The 20,416-nt window shown below is 40.3% G+C and overlaps 1 protein-coding gene across 3 annotated transcripts in view; it reads right to left on the bottom strand.

The window, feature by feature from the left end:
* Positions 1–12,585: 12,585 nt before the first annotated feature.
* mcc (MCC regulator of WNT signaling pathway) overlaps positions 12,586–20,416 on the bottom strand; it is a 333,254-nt gene continuing 325,423 nt past the window's right edge. For 2 of the 3 annotated variants that reach the window (XM_047045107.1, XM_047045108.1), the window contains exons 17-19: positions 17,534–17,625; positions 17,288–17,410; positions 12,586–13,135 (exon numbers count right to left, since the gene is read on the bottom strand). In XM_047045107.1, the coding sequence (XP_046901063.1) occupies positions 12,955–13,135; positions 17,288–17,410; positions 17,534–17,625 (396 nt within the window). In that variant the 3' untranslated portion in view covers positions 12,586–12,954. Of the gene's footprint in view, positions 13,136–17,287; positions 17,411–17,528; positions 17,626–20,416 lie in introns of those variants that run through there. The other variant, XM_047045109.1, reaches the window with a different exon arrangement.

The raw sequence follows: 20,416 nt of genomic DNA, 5'->3' as shown, positions 1-20,416 counted from the left end.
GATTGGCAGAGCAAGTTAGAACATATACACACCTTTATAATGCCTCTCAAAACTAGCTACAGCCATTTTCTCCGATCGATCACCTAGGCTACAAAGCGTAAACAATGTAACCATAGCTATATGTTTGCCGAAGTATAAATGCAGCAGCCTGAGCGTCACTTTTTTTTTCGTCGGCGAACATTTCAAAAGTGTCAGCGACATAAGTATAAATTAGGCTTAACATTTTAGGTAACAGATCAGATGTGCCGGGGTAACAGCTAGAGCTAACTCCTCTGTGAAATGGCAGACTACTGTTTCCGAAAGTAGCTAAGCTAGAGCTAGATCTACAGTACAGTACTAGGCTAGTACAGTAGCTTATAATTATCAGCGTACACATTTCATATAGTAAGTAAGTAAGACTTTATTTATATAGCACTTTTCATATAAGAATTGCAACTCAAAGTGTTTCATATCACAATGTGAATGAGTAAATAGTTATCACCATGGCCTCTTTGCTAGTGGCATTGCAAATCGTTAACTTGTAATGTCATAATAAATCCAAAAACGAAGATTTTGTTGTGAGGAATGTATATTTTAACGATTGAAAACAGATCACAGACCGCTGTCGTATGTGTAGCCCGTCACCAGAGGCTAATGTCATGATGCTAACGCCTCAGCCGCAGACTATAGTTTCCGGAATAGATGTACTAGCTATCTTAATAACAATGCGCAAAACAATGCGTACATCATATTGTATATTACATTTCATAATTTAGTTTTTTATAACAATGTTAAATTAGTAAATAGATATCACCCTGGCCTCTTTGCTTGTGGCGTTTGTAGTTAGCCTAGCTATCTACCAGAAGTTAACGAGCTGCTAAACCAATGTTCTGCTAGAAGTAGTCACGTGTGTTTTCGTGACGTTAGAAACGTCTGGCTAGCAAGTTAGCCACCGTTAGCTTCACCTTTCGCCACAAAAACGTAATTTCAACTTAAACCATGCAACGGAACGTAAATTAAAATACAAGCAACTCAATCCCTACCAAGACAAAACTTTTGACATCGACGTTGTCTATGTAGTCCAAATATTGACAAAGGCTTAGGGGTGTGAAGAGAAACAATAATAATATATGAGAGAGAACAAAGGTTGTGCCCTTTAGTGATGTGTCGTTCGTGAACAATTCGTTCATTTTGAACGAATCCTTACAAGGACTCGGGAGTAACGAATCCTCTCAAAGAGTGATTCGTTCATTTTCTCGTGGCCGCGCATCGGGACTGTTGCATAGGCTCGTCCAAGTAAACAGAAATGATTAGTTCATTTTATGACTCTGTCTTTCTACGAGTCTTTGGATCATTTTTCACGTGACCTGCATAGGCTCTGTACTGGTAGCTAGAGGAAACGAACGATTCGTTCATTTCCCGACTCGGTCTTTCTACGAGTCTTTGGATCATTTTTCACGTGACCTGCATTGTATTTTTTAGTACCGTTTCCTCATTCCCTTTCGTGTGGCCGCTGTTTTAGTAAGACGTGAATGATATTCGCTCAAGCCATCATACTGACTGGTTTTGTTATTTTCCCTTTACATTTACACTTAGTTTAGTGGAGTGTAATTGTTTGCCGTGATAACTAAATTCTAGTGTGATAATAAATGACCAAATCATACAAACTGTCATGATAAATTATTTGAATGCCCCCCCCCCCGTTGAAATGAACGAATGACTCGAAAAAAGATTTTTTCATTTTACTGAACGAGATTCAAAGAACCGAATCAGTAAAATGATCTAAACTCCCCATCACTAGTTCCCTTGCCGTAGGCAAGCACACCCAATTAATTCAAGTCATGAGCTAGTTGTTACTGATTCGGCTATTATACTAACTAAACACCTCCTTAAAGGGGCGATTGACTGGGTTTTTGGGGTATTTCACACAGTTCCTTAAGGTCTCCGAATAGGGTATGTGACATTGGTTGGGTTGAAAATGGCCCGGGTGCTGTTCTATGCCCCCTGATAGATCCTCTGAAATGTTCCCAGGAAAAAACACTAGCTTTTCTCCTTTTATGGTATGCTCATTAATATTTAGATGAGCTGCGCGCTGATTGGTTGGTTTTCAACGAGTGAAGCTGGGGAGCAAAAGCCCATTAGCCCCATTGCCAATAAACTAGGCTAAATTATCACACATTCTACCTATGCTCTTGCGTTAGCAAGCTACAGTAAACTAGTTTAGTCTACATGCCTAGAGTCTAGGTGTTACTAGTAACAGTTACTAGCAATGCTAACGCATCCTGTATCTAGCTCCTGCCTTTCTCCAGTTCTTTCAAATAGATTATCTAGACAGGCAATAAGCCAGACTGCTGTTCGTTTTCTGGCTATTTTTTCGGAAGCTTCCCTTCTAATGCCGACTACAGCTAGTCTAGCTAGTCATTTGATGTGTGTAGAAACGTATTTAGCATTCTACCTATGCTATATACAGGACACGTTAGCATCGCTAATAACTGTTAGCACAACATCATACTGTCCTTACAGCTTGCGGTTGCAATGAGCATACGGTCGGAACAGCACCTCTTTCCTGGTTCAGCTTCCTATCAAATCCTGCTTGAAATTGTCCAAGGTTGGCAAAACTGTCTTGGGTGAAATGTTCAGATCAAATGAATGATTGAGTGTCAAATTTCGCCGGGATCTTCTCATATACAACAGCAGCCATGCCTGTTGAATGTTTGGCTCCTTGGGAAGACTGAGTGTTAGCCTTCCCTGTACAGCCTGGAACACAGCATTTACGACCGTGGTCCATTTTCAATATCCTTGTTATAATTCAAAATGTTCTTCTTTGTAATTCCTTATAAGTAGCCTACACAGAGCAGCGCGCAGTTAAACTAGTATCGGAGATAGACGCTACCTCGGGCTGGTCTGGATGTAAATTTTGGGGCGTGACAAAGATACAGACCAGAGCCAAAAAGGGCGGTCCCCCATCCTACGTCACACAGGTGGCTTTGTTGAAAAGCTATCTTTTTCCAGCTAAATGTTTTCTTTTTGAGATTTGCATAGGAAAGAGGTGTCAATGGACTTTGATATTCACTGGTTGTTCATTTTACCCACCGAACTGTCGTTATTCAACTATGACAAGGTAAAATCGGTTTTGCAATCAATCGCCCCTTTAATTACTATATTAGGCCTGTTGGATTACTCCTCCTCATCTAATGTTATGATTGCCAGTGGGTTGTTGGTGATGATGATTCTTTTTTAGCATGTAGCATCGTTCGTAGCATTTATTTTAGCATCCTGTTCCCACCCATCCTTCAGTCTCTTTACCCCATTGCCTTCTGGCAGGCGTTACCGCAGCATCCGGTCGCGCACACGCAGACTGGACAACAGTTTCTACCCAAGGGTCATCAGGCTTCTCAATGGACACTGATATGGACATTTTTACTGCACACTAGTCACTTATACACTGTCACTTTCAGCTACTGGTTGCTCTTTCAGTAACATTGCACTACTGTACCTCGCCACCAGGCTCCTGTTTGGTCATTGACATAGTCACTGATCTGCAAATTTGCACTACTGCACTGTACTCCACTTAGGTTAGATTAGGTTATAGGGTTGTAACAGGTTTTTTTTTGTGTATTAGGGTTAGTATAGCGTACTATTTATTGTTATCTGTAATTTAGGAAGTTTTAGTGTTAGGGTTAGTATAGTCGTTTATTTATTGCTATCTGTATATTTAGGAAGTTCACTTATCTAAGCTCAGCATAGATGTAAATTTGTTCTGTGTACTTATATGTTATGCCAGGTGCTTGCGTTGTCTTGTCTTAAGAATTTCAGTGCCCAGTCTAACCTTGTGTTGCTCTGTGCACCTGACAAATAAAAGACTTGAACTTGATGTAATGAGCAGATCTTTAATATGGTTCTGTAGCAAGATGAGTTTAATGTTCTTGGCTGTTTCTGTAAGAGCATCTTACTTACTACTTTTTTTCCAGTGAGCAGAGCGTTGAAAATTCTTCCTGGTGATCTGCTGCACATCATCAACAGTTTTGGGGACTTCTGTGTGCTTATTCTTATCTCCTGCTATAACAACCATTCTCCATTCCACAAACATTTTCAGCTTCTCTCAAACTTGTGTGTCTCTACTCATTTGTCAATATGTGTACAGCAATCAAGTGCCAAGAGAGTGTGGGTTTTCATTCAAACAACCACTATACCAGCTGATTTTACAATTGAGCTGCTGCTCTTTATTAAACAGGAGCCACAAAGTGGAAGAACATTGTGATCAATAAATGACCATCAAAACACAACAATGACTATTGGAGTCTGTGATTTGAACAGCCAGCTACGGAGCGGTGTAAAGTAGAAGAAAGTGCGTGAGCTACTTTACTAGGCATAGACTGTTTTAAGTCCATATAGCAGCCACTCAGTGGCTTCAAGTTTTAGGCTTAGCCATTATAATAAACTGACCTTACATAAACTGACTTGTTAATCACACATTGTGGTGCTAATTGTGTGTTATTGTTTAACCACCCACATGTGGCTGCACAGAGTTTGCCAACCATGGTTTCTGATGTTGGATTATAAGGGTAGATTGGTGTATTATTAGCCTTGTGTATATCAGGGGGAAGGCTATGAATGCAGGTAGGCCTATGAGTGTGTAGCCCATTGACATTGTCTTGCAATACAAAGTATTATAGCACACAATGAAAGTTAAGGAACATTTTCCAATGACACAGGTTTTTTGTCTATATGTTATACCTATTTACCGTAAGCTTTCACATCTTACCATAAAAAAGCGACCAAGATCTTCCGTCCATCTCGTAATAGCCCCGTTTTGGTTTGAAATTGTATGACGCACCTGAATATAGCGAATGTTGTATGTGACCATAAAATAACCAAAACGTTCCCCCAATGTCATGCACAGAACGTCCCCATGTTACTATCAGGGAACAATACGGGACGTTCTTTAAAAGTCCCAAATGTCATATTTGTAATGTTGCGGTGTGAGCACGAATAACGAAAATGGAACGTCTCCATAAAGTCATACAAGATACTTTCAAAAAAGTACTTTCAGAACCAAATGAGAACATTTTAAAAACCTCCCCAATGTTCTGTAAGGTTCGGGACGTTCGTCACATTTAGATAACTTGTAGGGAACATTATGCAAAGTCCCAATAACGTCCCTTCCTACGTGGGCAGGTGCTTCAACAAAATATTTAGCAAAGGCTGTAATACTTATGCCAATGTTATATTTTCGTTTACATTTTTGCAAATCTAATAAAACATTTTAACAATCACTTTTTTCACGTTGTCATTTTGGGGTATTGTGTCTAGAATCTTTAGGGAAAAAATGAATTAAAACCATCTTGGAATAAGGCTGTAACATAACATTTTGAAAAAGTTAAGTGCTGTGAACACTTTCCGGATGCACTGTATGAGACCATCAGGTCCATGTGGAACATTTAAGTCTGACAAACAATGTTGAAATGGGATCCAATGTTTGCTAATATTAGAACATTCTGAACTTTCTATATTTCCAATGTGATTGACAAGACGCATGGGTATGATTGTATAAGCACAGTAGGCTGTAACACAGGCCGCATTCAGGGTGCTTTCACACCTATTAGTCCGTTTGCTTGGTCCAAATCAGTGGATGATTTGCTACTTTGTTGCATTTTTCATTAGGTCCGGTTTGTGTTCACACGGTCCTGTTTTAAGCGAACCAACGTTTGTAAAAATACAATGACGTTAGTAAAAAACAATGACACGCGGTCATACAGATTGTTAATCTATTGGATAGAAAATTATTGAGGGAAAATCACTTCCTTGTTACGAACAACAATGGAGCAACAGCAGCGAATTGAGATTGCAATCTATCTTTAATTGTTATGACCACGTTTTTTGGCTTGCTCGTTGGTCTTTAACTCAGGATTATATCCAGGTCATCAAACCATGGGAATTATTTTTTCTCGTCCGACGAGCTACCACTTTTCCATAGAAAATCAAGCACTTTTCTGTATTGCTGCCTACGTTTTTTAACTTTCAAACGACGTTGACCCACTGTGCAATAATAACCCTTTATTTCAGTATATCACTAAATAATTTAAATACCTCGCTATTCTTATGTGTCTCCACAAGTATCTCTGCAATATGATCATATTTGCAGACGAGCTTTCACTTTATCAGTTCCCCACGTTTTCCCTCAACTAATTTTGCTGCTAATGAGTGGCACGGCTGTCTCTGTCAAGTGTCAACATCCTTTTTCAACCCACAATGCACTACATTTTGGTTTGCTTCCTGGAATAGGTCAATAAAATTTCCGATTACGTTCACACCTAAAGCGAACCGAACCATGGTTCACTTGGAACCGGACCGAGTCCCGTCTTTTTAGGGGGACCATGGTTCGGTTGTTTGGTCCGTATCAGAGTTCGAATGCGTGTTCTCACCTATCCAAACGAACCGGACTTTCAGAGAAAACGGACCATGGTCCGATTGATACGGATCAAACATGTCAGGTGTGAAGGCACCCTCAGAGTGGACTACATACATATTGTGGACCCATCTCATATCTACAGTCAGATGATTATTTATGAAAGGAAAGGATGTGGAATAGAAACAGACTGTATATCTTAATGAAACATTCAATGTGTTGGTTGTGGAAGTAAGGTATGCACTCTTGTATAACGTATGTACTTCTGAAGTAATTTACCTTTACCAAATTATATACGTAAATAGTTGATTAACATGCCATCATATGGTTGCCACATCACATGGTGGATGGTTAAAAAAACAGTTATACATTGGATATTCTGAGAATTCCACAAGCATTTGTCCACAGTTTTATGATGTTACAAATTAGAATCAATGACTGGCTACTTGCATGGACTACTATTATATATATACACTAATAAGATAATTGCATTACTATTACAGTTTTTCACAATTGTTGACACACAAAAAGCAAAAATTTGGCACAATTTTCACAACCTTAACGTCATGTACCAATTGCTCGACTCAATTTGGCATTACTTCACACTCCCTTTATCTGCATTAGACTCTGACTTTCCTTGTTTACACACTGATGTCAATTACACATCACACTACACACAATGTTCAGTTGTTGCACACACTTCTCAAGTAAAGTCTCAAAGCATCAACCTACAACACACATATATTCAAATCTCTAAACACTCAGGTGTGGTGAACAATTTGCGATCAGGACTGTAGCATAAAAAGGGCCTTGAGCCTCTGTTTTGTTTGGTGAATAATAGAGAATTTAGAACATATTGACAACCAGAGAAGGAGAGGGGTAAGAGTGAGAGGAGGAAGAGGAAGGGGACAAGGAGGAGGGAGAGGACAAGAAGGAGGAGGACAAGGATGAGGAGGAAGAGGAGGACAAGGATGAGGAGAGGGATAAGGAGGAGGAAGAGGAGGAAAATGACAAGGAGGAGGAAGAGAAAGAAGGAGAACTGTCATCTCTAATTAGATTTGGGCCACTGTGGTAGACCATGTGCTCAACCATGGTTTGAGCATGAGGGAGGCTGGCCAAAGGGCCCAACCAAATCTCAGCCGCTTCACAGTTGCTGCCATCATTAGAACAGGTATGAATTCTATTTGCCTTGTGTACTGAAATACTGCAGATAAATAGAATACAGTGTGCTCACAGTATTTCTATTTTGCAGGACTGAAAGAGAAACACACCGTGGAGGAAGAACATGCACTTTCACAGCCGAACAGGAGACTGACATTGTGAAAATGGTTCGTGAAAACAACACTATCACACTCCGACAGATACAAACCAGGATCCTGGCTGACCATGCCACATTCAGAAACATCCAGACCGTCAGCCTCTCTACACTGGACTGTGTTCTCCGCAGGAATGCCATGTGGATGAAACAAGTATACAGGGTCCTATTCCACCGGAACACAGACCACGTCAAAGAGTTACGGAAAGAGTTTGTGCTTGTAAGTCCCATACATTCAGCACTGACACATGCATGTATTGTACCTGTAATCCAATATTGTTCCTTTTTTTTACAGTGTCTCACTGTACCCCACTGTGTTGACCCATCTGTGTCCATACTATAACTTGCATTATCATGCTGTCTGTTTCAGCGGATCCAGGAGCATGACACACCTCATGAGCTATATGAATACATATTCATTGATGAGGTTGGATTCAACCTGGTGAAGAGGAGGCGCCGGGGCAGAAATGTCATTGGCCAGCACGTCATTATTGTTGAGGTTCCCGCCGAGCGTGTTGGGAACATCACTTTGTGTGCTGCAATGGGTTGAGCAGGCCCGTTGACAGTACTGTACTGTTCAGAAATAAAAAAATGTTGCTGCATATGTGTGCTGTTTTATGTTTGACTATGAAAATGTTTTGCCTACACTGAGACATTTTACAAAAGTTGAAATGGCTAATTTTCCAGAGTCATTGTCATTCATATGGTGTGTTCCATTTCTAGAATTGTGTTTAAAATTTTGCACTACTGTGTGCTGTGAATGCTTGGTAGTGTGCAGCACATGCTTATTGTGTGTACTGTTATGAATGGTATGTGTGTATCATTTGAAAATATGGCTGTGTGTACCAAATGAGAACACGAGTTGCATTTTGTGAACAGGTGGCAGAGTCATCTTGCAAAGGGAATGTCAGGTTTAGCATTTTATGTGTGAGGTTTTCAGTTTTGTGTGTGCAGTTTTGAGAAAGCTGTTATTGTTTTCCGAAATGTGTGTTAACAATTGTGAAAAACTGTAAGATGCTTTTAGCATGCCAGGGGCCCTTTTAACTGCATTGACTTGAGACCACAATGAAACATAACAAGCCCTTCTTGTGATCAAACTTTTTATTAAATGAAATAATCCAGTTTTATGTGACAATAAATCAAGCCTGATAAAGCTTGATTTAGCCCTATTGAATGTCACATGTTAAGGTCAATGAGTGTAAAAGAGTGCAGATGTCCTCAAAAAGACAATGAGGTGAGCCAGGTGTGTGAAAAGTGCTATAGGTGAAGTCTATGTTTGCATGTCTTAGATCTCAGAAAGCACTTTATAATGGTGAGTGTGTGTTTGCAATAAAGGTGTGTCTGTCTGTGTGCTAAAAGCAGATTAGAAAATTGATTAGATTAAGGGCATAAAATATCTGGCACCAAAATGGCTGTATGCAGGCTGCTCACACACGTGTAACCACAAAGACTATTATATCTTCTGACTAAGGATTGTATTAAAACTGAGTACTCACAGCAAGTCAAAAAATGTAAGAGAGCACAGTGTATTGTTTTGTAGTACATCTATTGTGTTGTATCATTCAAATATAAAAATGTATTATCTTCAAAACCTGGAGACCATATTTGATTAAACAGGATCAATAGGTTTGTTAATGGTTCGCATTATGGCGTACACTGTTGTGTACACTGTTGTGTTTGATGAGTCGGGCTTTTCATTTTAGCCTAACATTTTGAGTTTAAATAATAGCACTCCTTATGGCTAATAATTTCTAAATAGCTGTTACAAAATGACCGATATTTGCTTTAAAAAATAATACAGTCCAATCCTAACAACAACAAAAAAGTCTTACTGGGAATCAAATGAGATGTGGTTATAAAAACTGGATAATCTGTTTATGCTATGCTACAGTATACTAAGTATAGTGCTAAAAATAAAAATACAATAATGTATGTCTTTTTTATTAAGTTATTTGTAGATACAAGTCCATGTGACTTTCTCCTGCAATGGTCATGTCATCACTTCAAACGTCAACTTAAGACGGCCACTTTTTCAAACGGTAAACCAGTTAACTCAAGAGTTCCTACACAAGTATATGTGCCCACTAGAACTTCAAGGGTGTCTCTTAATTGGTGGGAGAAGCAGTTTCTGGTTTCTTATTGGTCCTCTGACAGAACAGTGAAATCGTCTCCCCTTACTGCTCACCGTGAGATGTCATTGGGTAGAAGGTTCCAAAGCACTTCAAGGGTTCTCACAATGCAATTGATATCTTTGAAGCTCTTGTAAGTTGCTATAGCAAGGGCTCTCCAAAGAAAAGGTTATTTTTTATATATACATATGGTAATAATCTAATATTCTAATATGTATGGTTTCAATGTTATGTTTTGGGACCTCTATCAGTGAGAGTTTTCATCTTGGAAGATTCAAAATTCACTTCTCATTGTATGTCAACTAGTATTTCCAACCAGATTTGTGGTTCTCTAGTTCTTGTTGGCAAGTGACATTTATGAGTCAGATGGCTGAGCGGTGAGGGAGTCGGGCTAGTAATCAGAAGGTTGCTGGATCGATTCCTCGCCGTGCCAAATGACGTTGTGTCCTTGGGCAAGGCACTTCACCCTACTTGCCTCGGGGGGAATGTCCCTGTACTTACTGTAAGTCGCTCTGGATAAGAGCGTCTGCTAAATGACTAAATGTAAATGTAAATGTATGAGAACTCAATTTGTAGAAAACCGCTAATGGGTTTGTGACCACTCGGAATTCTCAAAATCTGGGGCCTCATTTATAAAGCTTGTGTACGCAGATTTTCAGCCCCGTTTTGTGCATACGCAAGCTGTATAAATGAGACCCCAGATCTTGAGAATTTCCACGCAAAGGTTGTGATTTATAAAATCAAAACTTGACGGGAGAATGTGCGGTTCTCCACGCAAACTTTGATCCTCCCGTAGGCCTACGCACATTTTGGAAACAGTTGGAATTGGCGACGCAGATGACCGTACTGTAGTCAGACTGCAGAAAGTAAATGTGGGAAAAACGATTACTCGTAATATTTATATATTTAGTTTTCCTCACACACTTCACTCGATTTCATCATTATAATGAAGATTAAATCCAGCAGTGTTATTTTTCGCTTGTACTGACTGATAATTGTTCCATAAACACCTTGTACAATCCAACTCAAATTTTAATTCAAAATTCAGCGCTGTCTCACCACCAGATTGTCCACTATGGGATGTAGGAGGGGGAGACGCCTGTGCCCGACTGCATGGAATACAGGATAACATCACATATCCTACCTTTAGATAATTGCAGAACAAATTGTACAACTAAATATATTTCTTTAATACTGTGCATATATCATCATATGTCAAAAACTGGAAATACAGTCGTTAAGCTCCAGCGCAATCGCTACACTCTATGCCTCGTTATCAGTCCAGACTTCAATAGACTACTGTTCATAACAAAACGCTTTTGTTTTCAAATTGTATCTCGACTCGTGGTATCACTGGCACAGTTGACGCCACTCGCAATGTTTTTTCTATTAGTGATCCGCCGGACACCAAATAATGTGGTTTTCGGGCCTCCGCCAATAGGTTAACAGTGTCTGAGAAGTTGTCATGCGCCATGATTCACCGTAAAGAACAATCGCATGCCAGGGTCATTAATATGGCCTGGCATGCGAGGGTCATTAATATGGCCTGGCATGCGACTGGATTAGCATTCATGAGGTGCTTTGCTTTGACCATTTATGGTTAAAAATGGTCGTGTTCAGGGCGGGGTAAAATGCAGATTCACGTACGCACACTTGTGGTTAGTCTGTGATAAATAAAGGGAACATTGCTTACAGGTGTGCGTATGCACGGTTTTATAAATCAGATTTTTGGGGGGGTGTACGCCATTTTAGGCTTTTGGGCGTACGTACACTTTTAGTAGGAATCCTACGCACAGTTTTATAAATGAGACCCCTGGGACCTCATGTATAAAGGATTGCGCAGCTTTCATACCAGAAGATGGCGAATGGCCAAAACTCGAAAAGCACCTACGCACAGAAATATTCACATGTATAAAACCGGTCGTACGCCAGGTCCTGGACACCTTTCCTTTATAAATCACAATCAACGTGAGATTGCTAACACGAGCCACTGACCCCGCCTTGCCTCCTTCCATAAATTAATATCTAGATAGACTATAAATGCGATCCTGAGCAATTTTTTGGGTCTGAATTACCGTATTTCTTCAAATAAACGCTGCACCAAAAATGAACGTTAAACGCCGCAGCGTTTATTCGAAGAAATACAGTGACTGTGAGATCAAGGTTCTGACAACAGAGGTGGAGGCGAGAAAATGTGTCCTGTTTAGCGGCCTGTCATCAGGTATTAGCAACAAAACAAAGTCGGGTGAGTGGAAAACTGTCACTATTTGCGCCCTTTCTTGTTTTTAACCTGAACTTTGAGATTTAACTAAATGTTAAGTGCATTACAAATACAATTATTATTATTATATGGCCATAAATGCTGTGGGTTCAGAGAACCGGACCATGGCAGAAATTAAGAAGAAATGGTCCGATGTAAAACTTTAAATGAAGAAACAAGTGGTGGCGCATCGCAACAGCATGGCAGCTATAGGGTTAGCGTGACATGTATTTCCTGAGTGATTTTGTTGTTCGTTTGACACCCTCAAGTTTAACAGAAGTTATTAAGTGGTGGCGGATTAAACAGAAGGCTATATATATATATATATATATATATATATATATATATATGACTATATATAGCATATAGCATTTCCCTTTTTGGGTTTTGGCATTTTGATGTGATCATCCACATTAATTATCAAACTTTTATTTTTATGTTTTTTGAATATTCAACGTCATAAACGTAGTAGTGGAAACTTTGGTTTGGTGAGTTTTGGCACTTTTCAGTTAGAATTCGCCATGTTACAGAGCCCGACGAGACTTTGCGGATGGTCCGCACATTCTCAAAACTTTGAAGGCCCGCACATTCTTACGTCAAGTAAATCTTTATACATCACAAAGTGTGCGTGAAATGTATGAGGCCCCTGGTCTTTAAGTTGTTGCGGTTGTTCTCTCAACAGATTTCCTAGTCCTGGCTTTGTCTTTTTGGGATGAGGCCAAATTCATTCTAAGCAAGCTCTACCAGCCACTTCTTCCAGCACGGACTCTAGTAGCAATGTTATATTGTTTTGAGAACATTGTGAGTTTTTGTATTGGAGGTTCTCAAAGCTACATAAGACTGTTCTCCTCTTAGCTGTTTCTCATAAGGAGGTCTCATTAGTGTGCGGTCGGGAGTTCTCCTCCTCCAGGAGGGCAATTCTTTGCTTCAGCATGCGGACCTGGGTTTCTTGACGTTCTACCATGGCCATCATTTGAGCCTCCATCTTCTTCAGCTTGTTCTGGTGCTTTTTCTTAGCCTTCTCATAGGCCGCCACCAGGTTACTGAGGAGAAAATGGGTTTAAAGTGGGACAATGAGTCAGAGAGTAAGAAAAATAAATATAGAAAGTAGTTGTATAGGGAGAGGAGCCAAGAAAAGAGGAAGGGAGGAAGGAAAAGAGTGAGGGAATAAAAAGCATGAAGAATGTTGGCAGCTTGGCTAAGTAAGATAATGTCAAACTTTCAACTACTGTTGTAAACTAGTTATTTCAATTAAGTTAGTTTAATTTTGGGAAGGTAATTTAATTCTGTTGTTTTCAAATGTTATTACCCCCTAGAGCAGTGGTTCCCAAACTTTTCTGGCTCACCTCACCCCTAAACATATCTCTCTCCATCTACGGCACCCTTATTTTTTACTTTTTACTCTCAACCTCCTTTGTGTCATATTTGTACTTTATGCCATTTGATTTAACCTTGTGATATCTTGAATAGGCTGCTTTTATTATAGACATTACATTGAGAAAGTGAGGTTTTTCAAAAAAAATGAAACACTCTCTTTAATTCAACTCATTTAATAGAACTTTTGAATAAATAGCGAACAGACATCGTCTGTCCCTGTCACAACTATATCACTGTCACCCTGAATATCTTATCTCCGGTAACTTGTTCAATGCAACATGTAACTTGTTCAATTACATGCTCTTATGGTTCTTCCCTTTGGGACTTATATAGTTTTCACAATGTATGCCTCATGTTTTGGCTACCCGCAATGTTTGGGAGTATCTCGTTGTTATGATCAGTGACCTATGCACTTTTGTAAAACTCTATTTTGGAAGTCGCTTTGGATGAACGCGTCTGAATGCATAAATGTAATGTAATAGTAGCATACTACCTACGGTTGTCCAGTTCTTTGCAAACTAAAAAGTTATCTGTAAATTTGTCCATTGTCCTCATCCACGTATCTCACGTTAGCGATCAGCTGGCAAAGGCGACTAGCATCAGTGGAGTCTATTTGAAGCACAAATGTCCATATTAGCCGTAGTTTCTCATTCAGTATACAGATTGCATGTCCTCCGACATATCATCAATGCAACGTTTGATCGTGTTATCAGAGAGGGGGATTTTTTCTTTTGCAGCATCTGGCCCTAGCATTACCTCATCCATTTTTTGTGTGTGGCTTTTTAGATTTAGAAAACAACTCGTCAACTAAAAAAACAGGCTTTTTGTGCCTTCACATACACGCACGGTAGAAAGCATGTGTTCAATCTGTGTGGTATTAAAAATATTAAATGTCTTTGTTCTGGTGTGCCGGGTGCTTGGTCTCCAGGTGCCATGCCAATTTGCTAGGCACCATGGCTGCATTAGCCAACGTCTCCCTGCAGACAAGGCATACTGGTGGGGGGCACGTTACCTACTGGAGAGTCGTTATGCCTCTTTTTTCTCTTTGCTGATTTCGCTTTCCGATGTCTGTTCCTGTGGAGGTGGATGCATTCTCTTAAAAACGTATCCATTGCCCCTACCTGCACTCCTCCATCTGCTGTCAATACGGAATAACGAACGAAGTCAACGAAAGAACTGTTGTTGACGTTAAGCCCTGAATCAACTGCGAACCGTAGCCGATTGTCGTTTGTGCCGCAAATAGCTTAATTTTTTTATTGATATAATATCAATAAAATGAATATTAAAATGTTTTTTTTCTTAATTTTTGTTCATTAAATGATCAAGCCTTGGGCCATTCCGCGGCACCCCTGAGCATGCGTCACGGCACCCCAGGGTTCCGCGGCATCCACTTTGAAAACCCCTGCCCTAGAGGGCAGTACTGTATCATAATACATATTACCCATAAAAAGAGGATACATATAATCAATTACTATTGTTTCTGAATGGATATTGTTTTATTTGTTATGTATTGGCCTCAGGACAATGAACGCAGCACTTAGCAGTTCATTACTTCCTGTGATGCCTAAAAAATGTGTCCCTTCTCTGCACGTTGTGTTACTCCACTGTCTAGCAAGAGAATACACCTGTGGAAGTCTTGCTGCAGTGTACTATGCCCTACTGCAGTGTTACTCATTGACGGGTTTTGTGGAGTCAACTCCTGCAAAAAAGTGGGACTTTGTCTTATCATTGTGGATCTATGTATGAAAAAAATAGTGAAGACCACTGCCCTACTGTAACCAAGATGTTATTGTTCGACCGTAGTATTTTTTTGCTCACTGTGTCTGGAGCTGAAATGTGGTTACTTTGCAATGTGGCTAGTACTGTATTGTTCGGAAATAAAGCCACGGCCTATACCCCGATTTTACAGATTTTTTATGGTTGTACGGCTTATATTTCGGTTTTAGAACAAAAAAGTGATTTTGTCCCAAGATCTCTACAGACTGTCCAGCTAATTTAATGCTCATCACTTGAACGGGGGCTTATTACTTGAAAGAGGAATTATTTACTGTGTCGTCTCAGTTACACTATCAGCGCTTGGAAATACAGTGACTTGTTAAAGTAGGCAAATGGCTGGTAAAACATAATATTTCATTAATAATTTCAGTAAATCAAACGGCTGTAAGACCCAATGAAATGTTATATAGGCCTAATAACGTTAGGTGGCATCGCTAACGACATTGGATAATTCAACTTCGGGAGTGTAACCAAGCTCTTTGTAGGTTCGTTTTAAATATAATTTTATATGGTCTTGTGGACTATAAGACACGGATGCGGTCTCTTTTCACCACTTTTGTTTTCCCACTTCTGTTCTTGACATTGCCATTCGAACAGCCGTCACTCATTTCATGTAATGCTTACGTCAGCATCATGCCTACGGCAACTCCCGAGGGTCAAAACACCCTTTTCTGCTACAGTAGGCTATCTTCAGGATTTGCTAGCTAGCTAAACTTATACTTTATATATAATAATTTTGTAGAAATAACTATGGATTTTGCAACAAAATGAGGGACTTGGCTTTATTTCTGGACATACTATCCAAACCTAAGTGTGTTACACAATGCTGTAAGACCGCTTATACTCGTGCATTGCTTGATAATGTAGTGACAATGCTCTTGGTACCCAGAATGCCCCGCGGCAAGGTGAAAAGCAAGGAAGTTAAGGACATTGGCTTAGTTAGATAAGCATTGTTCGGAATTCTATTGTTGTGTTCGTTCTCTTTTGAAATGTATAATGCTATGGTCTGTAGTTTAGATAATTTGAGTGTTCACCCTGATTGTAAATGTTGTCTAGTTAGATGGCTATCCAAGCAGTCCACTGTGAAAGTGTCCCTGGGTAAATAAGCAAACGGCCTACATTCCAGTGCGGCCTAGACTCCGATTTACAAACACAAAGTTCCCATTCTGATGGGATGCGGCTTATAGAAAATGTTGCAATTTTCCGTGTGTATTTACCGTAAAATAAGGTAAACACACACTGTAGTCATAGTTGTTTGGCTATTGATTTTTACATTTAACATGCAAATAACTTTTGCATAAGTACTTGCCCATGCTTCGACAATTGTCCTGGTGCACGTAACTGTCATTATCGCATTTCGTACTTCTGTCAATCTATTTCTTATTTCCTGTTAGTTTATGTGCATCCAATCAGCGTCAAAAGTGTTGTACCTACCCTTTCCATTGCCGTCTCTACCTTCTTCTATCCACGCCCAGCGTCATTTATTTATGGGTAGGAGTAGGACATCATCCCCAGGCTTCATGAATTTGCGCTCCATGCTTTCACCGACAACGCTAACGGGACGTATGGATCTCATTCACACTGTGTTGCCAGGACCCGCCCTGTTCTGCTTCTGATTGTAACGTTAGTTATAGCTGCGTTCCTTTCATATGATTGGTGGGGAAATCAATTGACTCGAAAATATTAAACCGCATGCAAGTTCCGATTTTTTTTCTCATGGCCACACGCCGGACATCCAGCACGGTGCCGGAATACTTTAAACCCTGACTTTAGTTTCCCTAAAGTAACTTCTCTGCAATTATCACTGTACTACAGCTGTCGTAATGAGTCTGTTGTGTGATGTCCTCCTTTTTCTCTGTTTCTCTGCCTGGATGTGATTTCTTTGTTGGACGGTGATGGGAGGGGCAAGGACAACATCTTTAGGGTGTTTACGTGTTGTTAAGTTAGTTGTGGAATACATTTGTTATTCATTTGCAACCCCTAATGCAGATTTCCCTTTTTGTCTTGGCCTCAGAGCCAATAATGCCAGTTTCTATGGTTACCTGTTTGCACGTTTAAGGTCATTGACAAACTCAGCGCTCTGCTGATGGCGAACCTCACTGCTCTTAGTCAGACGCTCCAACGCTGCTACAAGCTCCTGGACACGACCCTTCACCTTCTTCTCCCTAACACATATATACACACACACACACAAAGAGTTTCTGATTAAGGAATGTTTGTACACAACATGGGCAGGTACATGGCATACCATGACAACACGTATGCATAAACACACACACACACCCTACCGCCTCAGAGCATTGGTAAGCTCTGCTGCCAGGTCACTGTCATTCAAAGTCCTTAGGTCAGACAGACTGATGGTTGGAGAGTCCCCAGAGTCCTGCAAGAGACACAATAAAGATTTTAAAATTGTTTGTACAAACTTCAGTCAACACACTTCACAGTCACAGAAGTCCCTGATGATATTCAACTCAACTCAAATGGCCATTTTTCTATGATAAATCCTGTACATTGTACATATCCAAACCTCAAACACTACCCTGTAGAGATGTGTCAAACTTCATCTTGTTGTGTGACTAGGGGGATGTCAGTTCCTCTTGCAAGGCTTTGTGATAGGCACCCAATTACTTGAGGTAATTGAGTTGACAATGAGCTCCTGAATCCCACTGAACTCCATCGTGTAACTCATATAACACTGTCACTGTCACTAGCACTCCAGAAGCCATTACATAATCATATTTTGTCTCATGAGAGTCAGGCAATTCAACCAGTACCATTCTACTATAGTAACAAATGGACAGGACTTCCGGCTATGGTGCACTGTTGAGCGGCGGCAACTCTCGCCCTCATATACGACAGTTACAATAAATCCTTATTTAGAGCTTAAGGTCGTTTTACAGTACAAAGAAAATACAGTACAAAAACCTCCACCACATATCTGATAATTATTCTCTAAATCTTAGCATTTTGAGTATAACAACAATCTTTGCCACATATCTTTATTAGATTAATATATTTAAAAAATGATATACTACCTATACTCCTTTTTATTTCAAAATATCCCTTCACAGGTCATAGACTCCAAAAACAGTTTACCAACTTTATTTGGAATAATAGACGTTCTAGACGTCGCCTATCATTACTGTAATTACCATGGGATCGAGGACGACTTTACTGTCCTTAACCCATTGGCCCATTGGGCTGTATGAAAGGAAAAGTAATGTTTGAAATAGTGATAGTTGCATTTTAATGTTGGATTAGAATGTCTTGAATTGTCTGTGAGAAAGCAAGGCAAATGGTCCCAGGCTGAGTGGGGGTTAATGACCCTACAAGAACAGTTGACCATTTGAGATGGTATTCTCCTGGGCCCTGTACTATGAAGCAAATTCAACACGCCCAGGATAAATTCTTGTTATCTTGCTTCACTAAGCCGAACAACCGTAATCGCGCTAAGCAGTATGACGACAGTGGTTATCAACTCCTGAACTCCAACCAGGTTTCCCCAACTGAGTGATGAGTGTGTTCACATAAAAAGGGGCTTGTTTGCAAAATATGACCAATTACAAACATGGACAAATCTAGAGCGCTGTACTTCACACAAGAAGAGCAAACATGAATTCTAAACAATTGCAAAGATTTTAAGAGCATAATTCAAGCGAATAGCAACACTGTTGCTGCTTCCAAAAAAAGAAAGGAATGTTGGGAGAAAATTGCCAACTCTGTTAATGCGTAAGATAATGGCCTTCTCAAAATCACTCATTTAGGCAGTAGTATATCTGACTCTAAATACATAGTGTTTTCCATCCAATTAAATCCACAGGATCTTCAACAAATGGTGATGCGATTTTCCAAGACGATTTTGGTTGGTCAGTAGGCGGTGCTTTTATACGTGTTTGTAACAGACGTGGTCTTGCAAGTTCTGTCAGAGGTATACGGGCCACTGTCTGCTCCGACCGGGAGTCGAACTCACCACCTCTGACTTCTCAAGCGCCACCACTACCAACTACGCCAACGAAAAGCTAGCATTTCGCTGCCGCGGATGGCATCTTACATACTTGAGGAGTGAGTTTCACCACACACCAGCTACATTCACCCCTCAAACTCACTCCGGCGGTTAGCTGGCGCTAACCTCGTGAGATCCGGGTCACGGCACCAGTGTAACAGACGTGGTCTTGCAAGTTCCGTCAGAGGTATATGGGCCACTGTCCGCTCCGACCGGGAGTCGAACTCACCACCTCTGACTTTCCAAGCGCCACCACTACCAACGAAAAGCTAGCATTTTGCTGATGCGGGTTACATACTTGAGGACAGGGGCGTAGCCAGTATTGGGCCAGGGCGGCACTGGCCCACCCACCCCAGATAGCAGCTGATTCCGCGCCGGATCCGGCTAAGTTCCGGCAGATCCGCGTAACAGTCGCATCCGTTTTACGGAACTGCTCCAGATTTGATACAAATGCTACAATCTTAGTATCATTCTACGGAACCGGCCCGCTTTCGAAACGGATTCGAAAATTGAGTATATTATTAAAAAACGTTTGACACTTTCCCAAACATAAAAATGATTGGAATTCTGGTCTTTAAAAATAGTTTGCATATTTAAAAATAGTCGTCTATTATGTTATATTCACACCCACTTCACGACTTCGCACTAGATCTAAAACGCATGTTTGTAATGATGGATAAGCGCAGCTGATGCTCGCGCTGAGACAAGCTCGAGAATATACATACATTAAGCTTTTGAAACGTTGGTCAACTGTCAAAGAAGAATCGTCAGCCAGCAGACCGTCTGTATTGGTAAGTTACACTTACTTTAATGTTGTTTTAATGTATTTTCCCAAATAATGTTACACAAAATATTGCAAAAAACCCCATACAGAGCAAGATTATCTTTCTTTTAATTCATCTACAAGACCAAATGTACCGTAGACAACGGTACAACGGTTCAATAGCCGTAATATTGGTAGTAGAGCCAACGTTAACTTTATATTCTAGTTATAACTATGTTGCCAGTTATTGAATCCTCACCGATTACACATAGGCTACATTGTACCAACATGGTACAGGCCAACAGGATACTACAGCCTTGGAGGCACCCAGAATATTTCTATTAGCCGCTGCTTAACCCCAAATACAGCTCTGGAACTGGCTAGTATTCTACCCGCTGCACTAGA

This window comes from Hypomesus transpacificus, chromosome 22, assembly GCF_021917145.1.
Source record: "Hypomesus transpacificus isolate Combined female chromosome 22, fHypTra1, whole genome shotgun sequence".
Lineage (NCBI taxonomy): Eukaryota > Metazoa > Chordata > Actinopteri > Osmeriformes > Osmeridae > Hypomesus > Hypomesus transpacificus.
This window is presented reverse-complemented; position numbering and strand designations above follow the sequence as displayed.